General features: G+C 36.9%; 1 protein-coding gene across 2 annotated transcripts; it reads right to left on the bottom strand.

The window, feature by feature from the left end:
* Positions 1–150: 150 nt before the first annotated feature.
* tm9sf5 (transmembrane 9 superfamily protein member 5) lies at positions 151–16,102 on the bottom strand. Of its 2 annotated transcripts, XM_058397366.1 has the most exons (18): positions 15,799–16,102; positions 15,307–15,374; positions 15,135–15,228; positions 13,978–14,105; positions 13,692–13,821; positions 12,894–13,021; positions 12,397–12,508; positions 12,234–12,313; positions 12,015–12,120; positions 10,793–10,834; positions 10,156–10,288; positions 9,902–10,021; positions 9,135–9,192; positions 8,882–9,041; positions 3,493–3,644; positions 3,279–3,390; positions 2,723–2,894; positions 151–338 (listed from the first exon to the last, which is right to left on the bottom strand). In XM_058397366.1, exons 1-18 carry the CDS (start codon positions 15,928–15,930, stop codon positions 271–273), a joined length of 1,995 nt encoding a protein of 664 aa, XP_058253349.1. In that variant the 5' UTR covers positions 15,931–16,102; the 3' UTR covers positions 151–270. The 2 variants fall into 2 exon arrangements, with proteins under 2 accessions (XP_058253349.1, XP_058253350.1); XM_058397367.1 differs by lacking the exon at positions 10,793–10,834 and having other exon boundaries at positions 15,799–16,101.
* Between the last annotated feature and the right edge of the window lie 1,447 nt (positions 16,103–17,549).

Genomic DNA, 17,549 nt, shown 5'->3' on the forward strand with positions numbered 1-17,549 from the left:
TCACATGCAAATATTTGAGCCTGCTCAGAGTTCTGCTTTTCTCTCTCGTCAGCTTGTCAATCCCATTCATAACATTCAAGCCTATTCATTTTGCAAACTAAATCAACCAAATTCCATACAGTAGAAACAGAATTATGAGAGTATAGCTAGTTTACAAGCAAAAAAAAAAAAAAAAAAAAAGGACGACACTCCCCCAACAGTCTGCCAAAGCTGAACAACTTTCCTCATTTCCTCACATTGTCCAGAGAGTCCAATGCTGACATTTCCAAATTAGTCCACCTTCACAACACTGTAGATTTTATTTACAAACCAGAAACAGGCGAAAAAGCCAATGGTGCCTGTGGAAAGACAAGACAGATGAGACAAGGTGCAATCAATTCAACTATAAATCATTCAAAGCATTTGGACAAGAAATGTAGCATTTATGAAAATTCTGTACATAAAATGTTCATGTATGACTGAGTATTTTCTCAATATTATATTATCAAGTTTAAAAATAGCTTAGTCGTTTTAATACTGGTGACGAAGAAAAATAATTTCAATGAATGGGGGGTTAAAACCAATAACATTTAGATATTTAAACCAATAAAATTAGCCCTTTGATTGAGACAACGGAAACAAAACATTAGGAAGAGATATCCTATGCACTGCAAAGTTTTTTATGAAGCACGTTTCCCCATTTAGTTGTCAATTAATGGCTTTCAGTTCTCTCTGAGCTTTACCATTTATAGGTGTCACTTAATACAAGTCAGCTGTGCCATGAACAAGTTTGGTACCTTATCAGTGATTGTCTTCTATCAACGATTTCTTTTATCAATGGATTAAACATTTCGAAATCCGCTAGTATTTTAAAATCAGTTTGGACTGTGAATCTAACAACAAATAGAATACAGCTTTAGACATACAAAGAGGGAGAGAATGAAAACCGTGATCCACAGCTATTAGAAGTCTGTACAGGTTTAATGCATCCCACGTATCGGCATGCGTGGGTGTTTTCAACCTGGAACAGCTAGATCGTGCTGTTACCATGTCTGACCATCTCTACCTAGAAAATATAAGCACCCTGGGTAGTGTGTATGGCAGGCTGTACACAAACATGTTCTGTTTCTCTGTGAATTCCTGTTTTCATATCTTAAACGTTGCGGTAATTGTGCTTTAGCCAGCGTTTCTGAAGCATCTATTAGATGCCATGGCAACATATAAACCAGGAGCCTGATATTTATTATGAAAACAGCAGTGCCAAATCTAAGACACTAATAGCATAGCCATACAGAGTCCTACAATCATATGTGATCATAAGGAGTGCTCTGTGTAATGGCCAATTGATTCAGTAATGACTGTAAATGCTCTAGGCCCCTATTATCTACACAAACTATCAGCGTTAAAGAAGACCATTATCATTTGACAATGGAAACCACAAAGCTAGGATTCAGCTTGTAAGCGTTTCAGGAAGATGGGACGCAAAATAAGGTCAGCAGTCAGTGTGCTGTTGATATAGAACGGCGTCTGCTTGGGTCGTAGCTGATTTCCTTTAGCCTGCACCAACTGAGGGAAAAAAAAACTGGGAAGTATTAGATTAAAGCCAATGACTGGGCTACTGTCTCAAACAATAACACTAACAAGTGGCTGAAATATTTAGAAGTCCCTTTATTTACTCTTTCCTAAACACCTCTAGTGAAGCATAACATGAAGTGAAGAGGAAAAATAGGGAGAAAGAAAAAAAGAAGAAGAAAGAGAAGGAGAGAAAATAAAATAAAATCAAGCAATAGGCTTGTGCCCTGTGTGGGTTAACTCGGTTACTACAGTAACAGCTCATTTACTGCTAGTTACTATACTGAAAATATTTCATGTAAATCAGATGCATCCCAAATCGCATACTTATGAATAAATGGAATAATTCCAATAAGAGGAAGTGCGTTGTAAGTACCTAGATGATGCAGCTATTCAACAAAAAATGCTGGACACTTCATTCACATTGTGTTATTTATTCTTTTCTTTTTTTTTTCTCCACTGTATTCTACTAGTGGCATCACATTAAGTACACCTGACGTCATTTGCCACTGACTGGAGAACGCCTTATACTTCCTGATAGTAAAAAACCATTAGTGTTCCATTTGAGACAATACTACCCTTCTTTAATTCATAGTGGAAGTGTGTGTATTATGTCATTTGGGATACAGGTATAATATTCCCAATAGTATTTCCCCATTTCCAAAAATGTACATTTAAACATGATTAAATTTTGCATTTGCTCAATGATTTGTCTTCTAAAATCACAAAAAGAGGTGTGAGGTGATGAAAAAAGGTTTGGCCATGGAAAAAGCAAATATCTGTCAGAGTAAGCACACAGAGGCTACAGTTAAGATGTTCTGCTTCAGAGGAATGGTGACAGGATACAGGATACAAATCCTCATTCTAAAATGGTTACCCAATGCAGGCCACTGCGGAACATATTGACTTTTATTCCCCATCACAGGCTGTGTAAACAGAGCAGATGGACTACTCCCTGCCCTTTCCTGGTTCTTTCTATAGTGTAGTATGATCATATATTAAAATTAACGCTTGCTGCCAGGCTGGTGGATTTGACTGATGGCTCGTTTTTTTAAATAGCGTTAAACAATGTCATGGCTGCGTGGTTGGAAAGCATTTAAAAATTACATTACACTGTCTTATCAGTGAAGCTTTTCTATGAAAATGTCAGCTGTTCAGACTTGCCACTCACCTGTAAAGAGGAAGAATATGAGAACCATTATCATGGTGTAGCCAAAGTAAAGAATGGTGCTGGCTGCTCCTTGGATTTGAAGTTTGGAGAAGAAATAATGCACAGCATAGATGAAGAGATAAACTGCGGTAAATCCACTAGTGAGGAATGATCGCCACCACCAGTGATAATCCTGTAAACAGAAGAAAATACAGACACAAGTCTCTTAAAATCTGCCATCATTGCAAGTTTCATGTGTCTTTTTTATACAGTGTAAAAAGACATATTTGAGACCAAGACTCATTTGCCTTAGGGCTTTCTGCATGAAATCACTATAAAATCCTATATTTAAAGCCCTAAGTAATAAGTATTACAGTCTACTGCCCTCCGTCCTTAAGCACTGTAACCCACTGGCCTTTTCTTGATGTAAAATACTACACACACACCATGTAGATCTGTGAAGAATCTCACATATTCATTCACTATCAATCACATCAGATATTACAAATATATTCATACATTCCTGAATGCACATGACTTTTAAACCCTTTATGATATATGCAGTCTACAGCCTCACCTCAGCACACAAATGAAAGTAGCAGAGCAGAATTGTGGCTTCTGAACATGTGATGAGGAGGATAATAAACACCAGGAACAGGAAGCCAAACATATAATACATCTGATGAGACCTGCAAGTACAAAATGTCAGAAAAACGTCCTGTTTTCATCTTACAGCATCAGTGGGGTGTATAAGTCTTATTGCTTGAATAATTCATGAGAATGAATTATACCAGATACTGTTGAGAATGAAGAAGAGCTGGATGAAAATGCAGCCGAAGGGCAGGATGCCACCCATGATGATGCCTGGAATAGGTTTGGTAAAAAAGGACTGCTCTGGGATTTGCCTAGGGATCTGGTTTGTTCGCACTGGTAATTCAATCACCTGTAAGAAATAAAACACAAGTAATTTGAATGAATACAGTGTGAAACAGACTGAACCTGGCAGGAATAAACAAGCAAACACTGCAAATGAAAAAGGAGCAGGAAGTTTCTATGATCCCCAGGCATCAGTGATGCATGATATAGTATAATTTACTTAGTTCATGAAAAGTGATACAGAGGGAAACTACATACGCTGGACACTATATATGCATTTCCTGGGATCCACCATGCATTCTGAAGATATAACTATAAAGAAGGAGGATTGCACTTGGGAACTGATGAGAAATTACTTCATTTATTTAGCAACTAAAGCACCAGAGAATTTGGTCAGACGTTTTAACTGAATATTCATAAGGAGTCTTTTTCAAAAGAAAACTCAAAAAACTAGCAAAGATCTCATCTGTCTGTCGCTAAACTCAGGCATCTTAAGTAACAGTAAAAGACTGGATGGTTTACATTCTGGAGGAAAACACACCAAAAATCACACTTCAAAGCAATGTGCAGTTTCCTCATATATCACAACAACAAAGAGAAAACCTATCAACTGCCTCTGGCAAAATCCATAAACATACCATATAACTATGAATTTCCAGCCTGCATCTCTGTCCTGGATTTCTCTGACGGTCTTGCTATTTACTTATTACTATTCTCTGCTTGTTTACTTTTATAATATGTACATATAATTTGACTTCTCAAGCTTGTTCGAGATAACAATTAATAAAAATATCAAACATCCACTCAAACATCTAGATGAATACATTATGAACTGATAAAGTGGTGGCATATTTCTTTACTTCCAGATTGGCAGAAAGCTTCAAATAATGTGTATGCAATGGGATCTCACAGGACAAAGAAAAAAAAACCCAAATGAGCATTTGGGTCACATGAGCAAGAGGTTTTTTCTGTGTTATGGAGATCCTGGGAGCAGTTGTTGGCTTGTTTAGGCTTGTTTATGTTTCTGAGTTTATTTTAAGCAAAATAAGAAAAGGTTTGATAAAGGACGAAAACATTTACATGGTCATCTGAATATGGTTAGCCTCCTATGTTTCACTAGTGCTCTAATTTCTTTCATCAATTTAAAAGACAAAAACTAAAAACAAGTGAAAATTCCTTATTAAATCAACAGGGTCTATCTATCTATCTATCTATCTATATAAAAAATATATATAATATATATACACACACACACTGAACAGATGTCTGACTGTATATCCAGAATCAGGAATTAGTAGGTATGTGGAATAAGAAGTTAAACACTTCATCAAGCAAAAAAAGAGGCTAGCCAGACTCCAAGAGATAAATGTCATTACAAGCAGTGAGAGAAACTAAAGAAAGATTATAGCAAAAGTACTCCCATATTTTTTTGCAGTAATAAGCTGGCTTATTTATACATACATTTAATGCCATAACTAGCTTAGCATATCATAAACTGTACCTACAAGCTCACATAACATGGGCATGGACAAGTCTTCACCTGCCTGGTTGGCCAACTAATGAATTTGTGACCCGTCTACCCCGATATTACCCGAGGATATATACAACAACCCAGTCTGCATGAGCTGTAACAACAAAACCAGCTAATACTATGCAAAGTATTACACAGATCCCATATCATCTTCAAGCTGTCAGACAATGACTCATATCAATTCCCATGTGCAACAGATGATAATTTGCACAATGCCTGGCTTTGTAACTCAGTTTAGAGTGTCTGTTCCGAGAGCCTTGGTTTTATTATCGTAATCTGTGCAGTAGGTTTAATGTTTCTCCCTCTGCTCTTGCTCAGTCGTTCACAAGTTTCACTTTGTAACTTTCTTGAAGTTTTCAACATGCACGACAATCTATCCAGTTCATTCTCACCACCCAATGAGGGCAAAGACTTCCTGTCAGCTTTTAAGTGTTTTTTTTTTGTGTGGTACACTGGATATAAAAAGTTTACACACCCCTGTTAAAATGGCAGATTTTTGTCATGTAAAAAAATTAAACCAGTATAACCCAGTATCATGTAAGAGCCTTTCCAACTTTTATGTGAAATGAAAACCAATATATTAAAAGTGGAAAACAATAAGAATCATTTTAAGGGGAAAAAAATTGCTCAGTTGTAAAAAAAAAAAAAAAAAAAAATTGAGATAAAATGTAAGTCGCTCTGGATAAGGACATATGCCAAATGTGACAAATGTAAATGCAATCAGTAAATACCTTCTGTCAACTAAAGTGACTGATTAAACACAAATAAAATATAGCTGGTCCTATAGGATTTTTCTGATGTCTTCTTGGTAAAAATCTGACTGGAAAAGCCACAAAGAGCTTACAAAGCAGTACTGGATCTCACGGTTGAAAAATATCAATTAGGAGAGGGTTATAAAAAAAAAATTAAACAAGACATTGAATATACCATGGAAGACTGTAAAGGCAATATTCAACATGTGGAGAAAATATGGCACAACAGTGGCATTATGAAGGACATCCCCCTAAACCTGATGATTAGACCAGGAGAAAACTGGTCAGAGAGGATGCCAAGAAGCCTACAGCAACATTAAAGGAATTGCAGCAATTACTGGATGCTCTCTACATGTCACAACAATCTCCTGAATTCTTCATATGTCTGCGCTACAGGGGAGGATGGAAATCCGATAACTTTTTTAACCAAAAAAAAAAAAAAACTAAAACAAAAACAACCCCACACACGCCCAAGCCTGGCTATGGTTTTTAAAAAAAATGCATCCAATCTCCCAAAACCATGTGGAATATAGTGTTGAACCTTTTGCCCATAAAAACACAGCACATCATTAAAAGAACACTATCCCCCACATTGAAGCATGGAGGTGGCAGCATCGTGCATTGAGACTGCTTTTCTTCAGCTGAAACTGGGGTTTTAATCAGGGTGGAGGGAATAATGAATAGCTCCAGATACCAGTCAATTCTGGCACAAAGCCTAAAGGCTTCTACTAAAACACTTAAGATGAAGAGGAATTTCACCTTACAGCATGGCCTGAAGCACACACAAAAATGAACAAAAGAATGTCTTCACCCAAACAAGATCAAGGTTTTGGAATGGCTCAGCCAGCATCCAGATCTAAATACAATCGAAAATCTGTGGGGTGACCTGAAGAGGGCTGTGCACAGGAGATACCCAACCAATTTGATACGAGTTAACATGCTTTTGGAGGGAAGAAAGGCGAAATATTGTTAAGTCAAGAAGAACTGATTGACTTTAACCCAAAAAAGACTGAATGCTATGATAAAATCTAAAGGTGCTTTAACTAAGTATTAGTTTAGGGGTATGCACATTTATGCAACCAGTTTATTTTACATTTTTTCTTTTTATCTTTTTTCCCCTCCAAAATAATTCTTATTGTTTTTCACTTCAAAAGCTTGCAACTTTATTTCACTTGCAACAGGTTTTATCACAAAAACATGGTATTTTAACAGGGGTGTGTAGACTTTTTTTTTTTTTTTTTTTATACACAGCCACCTTGTCAAATCACACTGATTGTAATGACACATATGAACATGTACCTAGTGCAAAATATCATAGATGAAAAATATTCTTAATATTACTGTTGATGTGATGTTATTTTGTTCAGTAGAGCTGGAAATCAAGATTGGGACCACAGCCAATAGAGTCAAGACTGTCTAGATCAGGGGTGTCAAACATACGGCCCGCGGGCTGAATACGGCCCACTAAGGCGTCCAATACGGCCCGCTGGATGATTTGAATAAATAATATTAAATATTAAATCTTTTTTATTATCATTATTATTAGTAGTAGTAGTATTAAATAAAGTCTATGGTATTCGTTGCAATATTGTATTTGGTTTTATTCATTTTTTTTATTTTATCATTGATCATTTAATTGCGCTTCTGCCGGAACCTCTAACACGCATGCGCATTCTAAAGCAGCGCCTAAATCAAATTTCGAACACGTCGGCTAATTAAAGATGTGTGGCAAGCACCCGCGATTTTAAAAATGTCCAAAAAAAGAAAAATTGATCTGGAAGGGTGGATGTTTCAGGAGAAATGGAAAGAGAAGTATTTCTTCTGTGAGGTCAACGGCAAGCCGGTATGTTTAATCTGCTCACAAGCCGAGGGACGACATATCTCTGTGAGCAGGCATTTTCTGTAATGAACATTAACAAGTTCAACCTGCGCTCTCGACTCACACACAGACATCTCAATGACATAATGAGAGTGGCAACGGCTCAAAAACTGGTTGCTGATGTTGATGCACTGGTCGAAGAAAAGAGAAGTCAGGTGTCAGGAAGCAGGAATTAAAATCGTACGTATGTCAAACTTAATGCATTACAAATGCAATCTAGATTTTTATTTGTTAAAGAAAAGTTCTCATTTCTGGTGTATAGTTAATGTCCATATCAAAAGTGAATGATATTTTTTTTAATTTTTCATTTGCATTAACCATAAAGAATTTATTTTGTATATTATTTTTTTTTTACATATAAGCTATTGAGTTGTTAATCATGTTAAAGGCAGTTTTTTATAATTGTGAAGTGTTTTTGTAGTTTGTACATTATATTGTAGCCTATAGCTTCATATTTAATGTAACTGTCTGTACAGAGTCTGTAGCATTTTTTTATTTCTTATTTTCTCATTATTAAAAAGTATGACAAATAATATTCATGTTCAAAGGAAAGGGTTTTGATTGCCATTACTTAGACAACATTTTTTTTTCCCAAAAAGGAATGAGTGTGTTAATGAACAGTTTCTGAGGACTTATTAAATGCAGTTTTACAGAATAGTGTGTCTTTCTAGGTTTTTTTTTGCAAATTAATTTGTAATTTGGTGCACTACGATTTTTTAAAAAAAAAAAGGAGATTCAGCCCGCACATTTCTTCTCATCCGGCCCTCACCCTAAAATGAGTTTGACACCCCTGGTCTAGATAATGTTTTTTTTACTGTGTTGCTACTATAATCCTACACTGAATATCTGGTTTTGAACAAACGTAATGTGGTGCAACTGGTGGAACTAGGTCGTTTTTTAGCATTTATTCATACTGTCAGAGCTCAACTGTCATTCAAAAGATGTCTACGAAACCCCTTAAAAGGTCACACTGTACAAGGGTTAGCTTATCCTTCTGACTCATTTGAAAAAGCCCCATCTACCCTATCTAGCCCTACCTAAATTCTTAATAAGCAATATTAACAGAATCTAACAAAAACTGTACTGCACAACAAAGAAACAATACATGTATCAAACCAAAAAATCTGAGCAGTGTAACTCACCGGTTTTTTAAAGCCAACGTATGCACCTACAAAGGTGAGAGGAACGGAAATGCCAAACCACAGTGCCAAGACAGCTACCAGTGTGGCGAATGGGACGGCAGCAGATGAGCCCTCCACCCACAGAATCAGATTCATCAAGAAGAAATCGGCAAACACAATGCTGTGAAAGACATAGTGTCATAATGAGAATCTCATTAAAGGCCATCTCATTAAAGAATACCTTTACCTCATTATACAAAACAAGTCAACATACCCAGGACACAGAAGCGCTGTCAATAAAACGTTTGTTTTCCATTTGTCACCACCAAAACCTGAAGAAGCACAAACAAATAATTATACAATCTCTGGATAAATATTTCTGGTCATACATAAAAGTCAATATTTTGCTAACTTATAGATGATTATTAGGCAAATAATCCTCTATATAAATCCACACACATACACACACCTGACCAAATGAATATAAGCTTAAAACATGTTTAAAAATGATTTATAATTAAAACAATTTTCAAAAACTCAAGGAGTTTACTGACATCTATTACAAATCACAATAATAAATATCTAAATAATCAACTGTATATTATAACTAAATGTTACTCTAACAAAATTAATGCTTATATAAATTAATAGTGAGGTGAGATGATGGTGAGATCCAAACAGTACTGTCAATAATATATAATTCAATATGTGTCGGCCTGGGAAAATACTTCATGTCACTGCAGCTGAATTTGTACATCAAAAATGTGTTTCAGCCTATAACATACTTTGTATGTAACTCCACATACATATTTAACATATGCTATGCCTTTAGCTATACCTTGAGACTGAGATACATAAATATAAACATTTATTCTTAGGAAAGCCTGTAATTAATTCAGAACTATATACTCTATTGTAGAGAAACTCAATATGCCACCATGTGAAGATATGATATTAAGATAAATGCATTGTAAAATTTGTTCATTATTATCATAATCAGATTCAGCAATATGCCAGTACTTTAATAGGTGATATCCTTACTTTTATACAATCTGGCTGATACATAGCCAGCAGGCGTGCCGAGGAGGACCCACAGCACCACTGCACAGGTCATAAGGGCTCCTCTGTTCGCTGGAGACAAAAATCCAAGGCACGCTAGAACTGAAAAAAAGAGATTAAATACTACTGTAGACAGAGCAAAAGCAGAAGTTCACAAAGAACTTGCATTAAAGACATCGACCTTATAATTATAAGTATAACAAATCTTTCGAGTAGTCCTTTCAGCATTTCCTTACAAAGTGTGATGAAGGTCATGATAAAAATCTGTGTGCCCTGCCCTAGAAAGACAGACAGCAGCATGCCACTCCGTGGAGGTCTGAACACATCCCCGTGTACCTGCTTCCAGCCCGACTCCTCCTGGGCATCCTCCTGCACCACAGATCACACTATCACATCAGATCCCAAGGTTATAAGAACAAGGCTTTGCCCCGTTTCAAATAGAAGCTGATTTTAAGCAAAAAATAAATAAGAAATATGAATAAGAAAAGGAAAGAGAGATACGTTGATCATTATATTCTGAGAGCTGAACCATTCCCCAGACCCCAAATAAAATAAAGGTTTATCAGACATCAGATACAGATTTCTCTCATCAGCACAAGCAAGATGATACATCTGAGCTATGATAAAATATGGTGCAGAGAATAAATATGATTATATGGCAGAAAATTTCAGTAAAAATCAGCAGACATCTGCAGAATTGAGCACGCATTTATTTGAATTGTTAAGCATGATTCCTGCCAGAGTGCTTTGACCAATACACCATGTTTTATCATGTAAGGAAACCTACCAAAAATTACTCATTCAGCAGTCACCAAACAAATAAATAAAATCACCCTAAGAAGATATGCAAACAGGGCCTGGAAGTAGGCTTACATATGCAATGCCTGACAGTTGGTGGATCTTAACCAAGTCTCCCTGTAAATGTTACACATGAGATTTTAATGACTGGCATTTGTGTGGTGGAATATACAATGCTAATATAGACAAAGCAACAAAAAAAAATGCATCCACTTTCTACCATTTTGAATTTTCCCTGCTGCTTTCAATGCAGTTAGTTATGTATCTAAAGACAAGTAAATGACTAGAAGGAGAGAAAACTTGATTACTAATAAAATGCAGAACACATGATTAAAACAAACAATATTATACTATACTAAATCTATAAACCACAGAAGGGCTTTTCACACTTGAAATGGTTAACCCTGTCATACTAAACCATACAATGGGGAAACAGAATCCTGGGTTATCATGTTTCACACTGCTCATACTTTAACAATTAATCCTGGCTATTCATAACCTGACATGTCACACTGTATATTTGCGGTGTCAACAGCCATGAGTGAATATGAATACAGCATGTGACCACTTTACATAATAGATTATGGTCTCCACGTAAATACTTTTTGGCCTTTTTAAGTCTGACTCCTAGCTGTCCAGATGTTTGTTGATATCCAGTTTCTGCTAATAGTATAGTCAGTCCATTAAATACTCAATTGTTTCTCACTATATCATCCAGTTGTCCATAACAAACTTTTCTGACCACAACTGTAAAAATAAAAGTTTCCTTTTGGCTCCAATTCACACATTCGTCTGTCACCATTTTTTAATATGCAAGATATGGGGATTCTGTGACTGTACCTACCATGTGATATGAGGCACATGCTCATAAATTTCTGACTGGGTGTCTGCTGCTAAGCATCTAGCCGAAACATTCTCATAGTTTCACACTGTTTGGCTAAACAATGCACGCTAACCACGCTTCTAAATAATTAGTGTGAACAACGCTAACCTGGGATTAAGCGCAGTGTGAAAAGCCCAGGGGATTATATTCAGTTTGTGTCTGAAATCCATTTTTGCATGATAATAGTGCAAAAATGTTATAGCTAGCTGCTGTGGTATGACCAGGAACTGCTAATTCAACAAAAAAGAAAGCACACTGACTATTTTCTCATTCTCTAGAAGTCTTCACAAACTACTAACTAACTAGTTCTACATGTAAGTGGACTGGAAGCTGAATGATGCTTAATTATACATTTATGCTTTTAACAGATGATGAGAATGCAACGGTTTAAAGATATTATTAAAGCAGTTGTACCTGGTCCACCTGGTTGTACCTGGCGATGTCCTTGTGTAGTGTCCTCAGCATGATCATGGCCACCATGCCAGACAGGAAGAGCACAATGACTAGAGAGTTCATAATGCTTCACAGAATGTAGAGGGAAAAGATCATTAATATGCATGTGGATATATGAGAATACTTACAAATTAAGACAGTTTTGAAAGAAAGAGAGAGAGAGAGAGAGAGAGCGCTCACCTAAACCACTGGATGTTGCTGTGAGGCATAGATACCAAAATGTAATCCCACCTTGAAGCCCATTTGATCTGATCTGTGGACTGAAAAAAAAACCCAGAAAGTGTCAGACTCTCTGGATACCCTTATATTTATAAAGGTTTCTACAGTACATCAGTGAACATACCTCAAACTTGACTGAATAAGAATAGGTCACTTTCAGATTACCAGTGGACTCTTTCGGTATGTCCATGGGTGGCCCTACACATGACTGGCTGGCTTCTTCACTGTGTTTAATGCTGAAATAAAAGCAAGAGGTCAGTTAGGATTTCTCCTATTTACCTCCTGTATGATTTTCAATTAATTCAGAAAGAGGGGTGAGAGAAGAGGAACCATGCTCTTGAGACAGTAAATGCATTTGAATTGGGGGTTTTTTTTCTCAAAAAGATGACACATTAATTTGTTCTTTATCATTTCAGACAGTTCATCATATTTTTGCTTTCCCCTTTAATTAAAAGAAAATCAATACAAGCACAAATTTCTTTGGACTCAATTATTTACAACACAAATTCACATAGCTTTCACAATATTTTATATTTACAATATTAAAAAAAAAATAATGTTAAGGAAAGTATTTCTAATAAGAAGAGGTTAGACGTGAGATATGTTGATACTGTAACTAACCTTTTTGGCTCCAGTCTAGCACTAACCAGCCGAGCTCCTTTCCAGCTCTCATTTTCCCCACTGTGGTAAGTTATGGTGATATCGACATGGTTGAAGATGTAGTAAGAATTTTTCTTGTTAAACTCGGACTGCAAGCAAAAACAGACAGCACTATTACAATACAGACTTTCAGGCAACAGGAGCTGGCACACACACTCAGACTACATTTTTCCTTTCAATTAGCATTGAAAGATACAGCATTCATCCATCGCATACGGTGACAGTACATACTGCTTTTAATTCAGTACTGCTCTGCCTTATAATACAGTATATACTGATCAGTATACGTGTGTAGTATGAATACAATCCATGTATAATGCATCTACCATGCTGGCATTGTCACGTGACTTACGACATCATAAAAAAATAAATAAATACACCTGCTTATTCTTGTTTAACCTTCAACAGTATAACTACAACAATGTTTAATAGCTATAGAATTTACATTTAAAAGAGCTGACATGACTTTCTGCCATTTGTGATTCTGACAGCTCTTCTCCACCAGTCCCATTGCCTTATGGGATAGCGCAGCATGCATTGCTTCCATACTGCAGAATCTTAACTGAAGTGGTAAGTCTTCCAGATATTTCTCACCTACTGTTTTGTGAACACAGACAATTCAGATATACTACTCTTTCGATGTACTGCTTTTCCTCTGCTGACAGGTAACAGGTATACTCAAGCACAGCTATCGTCTTGCAGGATAAGCGGTTTAGGTATCACAGACTCCAATATATCTTTAACAAACAGCTTACTCACACTGATGACACAGGCATCTTTAGATCGTCCATCTAAGGTTACAAAGCAACCAATGGGAAATCCAGGATTACAGTACTTCTGACCATCCTCCACATCATAGCACCATGTTACAGGCATGTTGTCAACAATCCTGCAAACAACATACAATTGTTTACTATAACAAAATGCACTAACTCTCAAATCAAAACAGAAACCAGCCTAATCTGTACATCAGTGAACCTGCCTCCACATGTTTTTCAGCAACTAAATCAATGTTATTTAACAAAATAAATGCAGAGACACTCACCAGTGATGCTGGTAATTCAGCTCCATGCCTCTTTTAAGAAAGTCCAAATTAACTTTATCTTCCTGTTTAGATGCATCATAGGATTTGGTGCACACTTTATGGCAAGGCTCATCATTTCTGAATTTGAACTGAAAGAAAGTTTATGGTAAAAAACAGATTTTAAAATATGTGAAAGTCAACGAATGTGCACCCATCAGGCATAACATTATGAGCACTGAGAGGTGAAGTGAATAACACTGATAATCTCATCATGGCACCAGGTAGTGGGAGAGATATATTAGGCAGCAAGTGAACATTTTGTCCTCAAAGTTGATATGTTAGAAGCAGGAAAAAACTGGTAAGTGTAAGGATTTGAGCAAGAGCCAAATTGTGATGGCTAGATGACTGGATCAGAGCATCTTCAAAATTGCACCTCTTGTGGGGTGTTCCCGGTCTGCAGTGGTCAATATCTATCAAAAGAGTGGTCCAAGGAAGGAACAGTGGTGAACCTGCGACAGGGTCATGGACGGCCAAGGTTTATAGATGTACATGGGGAGAGAAGGCTGGCCCGTGTGGTCCGATCCAAAAGACGAGCTACTGTTGCTCAAATTGCTGAATGCTCGTTCTGATGATTTTGGCAGCAAAAGGGGGGCCAACATAATATTAGGTCATAATGTTATGCCTGGTAAGTGTAAAACGCTGCCCTCCATAATTAAAAAAAAATGATTTCAAGTACTGCAAAAGTCAGTCAAATTTTCCCTCCTCACTGTGTGGGAGTCCAGTTCTGGGCAAATATCCAGATGTTTCAGACATGATTTCAAGTTTGCATTAAGTATTTCTGAAGGGTATTTTGAGAGTGAATATGATTCTTTTTTTTTAAAAAAAATGTTCTAAATGTGCATTATATTAGTTAAAAGAAAAATAAAAGATAAATAGTGTTGAAAATGTTTCATCGTATTTGTTCATTCTTAGGAAGGGCGCTAATAATTATGGAAGAACCAACACAAAGCAAGATTAAACAACACATACGAGTTACTAAGAGTAATTAACATCTTCTACAACATGATCCAGCATATAGTTAGGTATGATTTCTTCAAACAAACAAACAAAAAAAGAGATGGTTGAAACTACATCATCCATCAGTGTGTGGTTAAAACTGCGCTCTGACGTCACACTACCTTATAAGGTGAAGTCTCAATTCTCTCCCCAAACAGCACCTGGCCCAGGTTCTCTGAAGGCCTCTTCTCTTGTTCATCTTTGCAAAAATCAAACCTGAAATAATTTATATAATTAGATCCAGGTAAGCTGGTATCACTTGTTAGGTTGTGGTGAAGGCTTGGTCGCACTTACACGTCATATTCGTAGGGCAGGACGGATTCCACGGAGTCCAACCGGTTCACAAACAGCTGGATTTCATTCTGTAGAAATGACACAGACCTTATGTAAACTAATACAGTTGCATAAAAAGCACTTCAAATGGAGTGATTTGGTAGTTCAAGTTTGATTTGTCAGTAATTTGGCAGTTGATTTGCCAAAATGTCAGTTTGCCACTAGACACAGCTGTTCTAAGTGCAGTCTTTGTGTAAACTGTCACTAATTAATATATGGCAGGTCATTAACAAAGCTCTTGTCTTATTTTTGCTTGAATGTTTGTCGTCAAATGTAGCGTGACTTGCACAGAAAGTAAGCTAGCTAGTTCACTCAGCTAACCAGCTAGCTCTTGAGCTAAGTTACGGCAGTGAAGGCTAGCCATGTGCACTAGTTTTAATATACAGAGCCTTCTCTGTCTGTTCTACAAAACGGCTGGGAGACAAACATGTAGGGCAAAAGTGACAGGGTTACCTGACAGTCACCGGTTTTCTTGTCCTCTTCGCAGAAATTAACCGGAGCTAAACCCGGAAGATAGAATCCAGAGCCCGTGCTAATAGCAATGAAACTGCAGACAAGTCTAAAGCATAAGTCCAGGGGTTTCATTGTGACAGATTCTAAATAGCTTCGTTTCTCACTTCGTTCCTTAATGACTCTGTTGGAATTAAAGCTTTCGGGATTCTACTTCCGCTGTGAAACTACTCCTTTAGACAGATAACCCACCTCCGCGTCCATATGCTATACCTCCAACTCAACTCAAACGCCTATGGCGAAATGAGGGACGTTGCTTATTTCTTTCTGCCAATCACGGTGCTGTTGGGCGTGGCCTAAAAACAGTATTTGCCTTTATTAAACGATAGAGGCGGGGCTTCTTGCTGACGTTTGGCTAAGAGAGCTGCATCACTAGTAAACACTCCTGCTGCTTCCAGATGCTTGGGGCGGAGTTACACTTCAGGATGGAGAACTACGTTGTAATCCCGCCCACAACTATAACCCTTAACTGTATGAATAGGCGTTTAAAACAGGGGCCTGGTCCTGTCCTGCACTTTTTAGTGTTTTCTCTGACACCTGATTCACTAGATAGCCCTTGCTGAGCTGAAGTGGGTGTGTAAGAGGATGGAAATACTAAACCGTGTTTCCTAGGACAGGGTGCACTCCAGGTCTAGGGCACTGAACCTTTGGGTTATAACATCTGGATTATGTCTAAAACTAATTAAGAGAAATAAAGGCATGGTCATCCATCCAACAACTAGCAGTGTGTTTATTGAGCTAAAAATTATCTTTATTTTCAGTGTATTTCAAACACAATTGGGGTATGCTGTTATAGGAAAATAATGCATTATGACAGTGGTGTGATACAACCTAACATGAAACAGATTTGTATTTATTCCTCTTATCAGGGTTCAAGCCCCAGCACCCCCAAGCTGCCAATGTTGGGCCCTTGAGCAAGGCCCCCAACCCACCCTTCTCCAGATGCACTGCATCATGGCTGACCCTGCACTCTGACCCCAACCCCCAAGGATGGGATATGCGAAGAAAGAATTTCACTGTGCAGTAATGTATGTGTGACAAATAAAAATAACTTAATTTTCAACAACTATGAATTTATTAATGAATGGCACTTTGTGCCTTTTAACCATTTATAGTTACATTTAATTTTGTGGAATGCCATTGAGATGAGTTAGATTCTGTGACTTATTATCACTATCATGCTATAAACAGTTACAAACAGCTATACTGTTGCCCACAGCTTCTTTTTTTCCTCAGTGGAAGTAATAACAAAAAAACTTTTCAAACCAAGAAATCATAAAATCTTCTGTCATTCTGGCCTGTGACAGAAAATCTGCTGACCATTACAAAGCACTGACACCCAAGTCTCCTTTCATAAACATTAAATATATCCTTAGGGAAAGCTTCACCATTTTAATGATTAAATGAATTTCTTTGTTAAAAACAAAACATTTTGAGACATATCAGTTTATTGTTACCATTTAATTATGTGGATTAGACTTATAACCATGTTGTTTTAGAAAATGAATCAACACTACCATTCCGAGTTGAGGATTCAGATCTCCGTATATAACAAAGAACTTCAGCAATTATGTAAAATTATGCACATTTCCACTCTTTAAAAATTTAGAAATCATGTGCTTTTAAGAAATTCTGGTGCTTCTAAGCGCTATGATTATGACAGTAATATGAAACTGTGTGTCTACATAATGTTA

Source organism: Hemibagrus wyckioides, linkage group LG08, assembly GCF_019097595.1.
Source record: "Hemibagrus wyckioides isolate EC202008001 linkage group LG08, SWU_Hwy_1.0, whole genome shotgun sequence".
Taxonomy (NCBI): Eukaryota; Metazoa; Chordata; class Actinopteri; order Siluriformes; family Bagridae; genus Hemibagrus; species Hemibagrus wyckioides.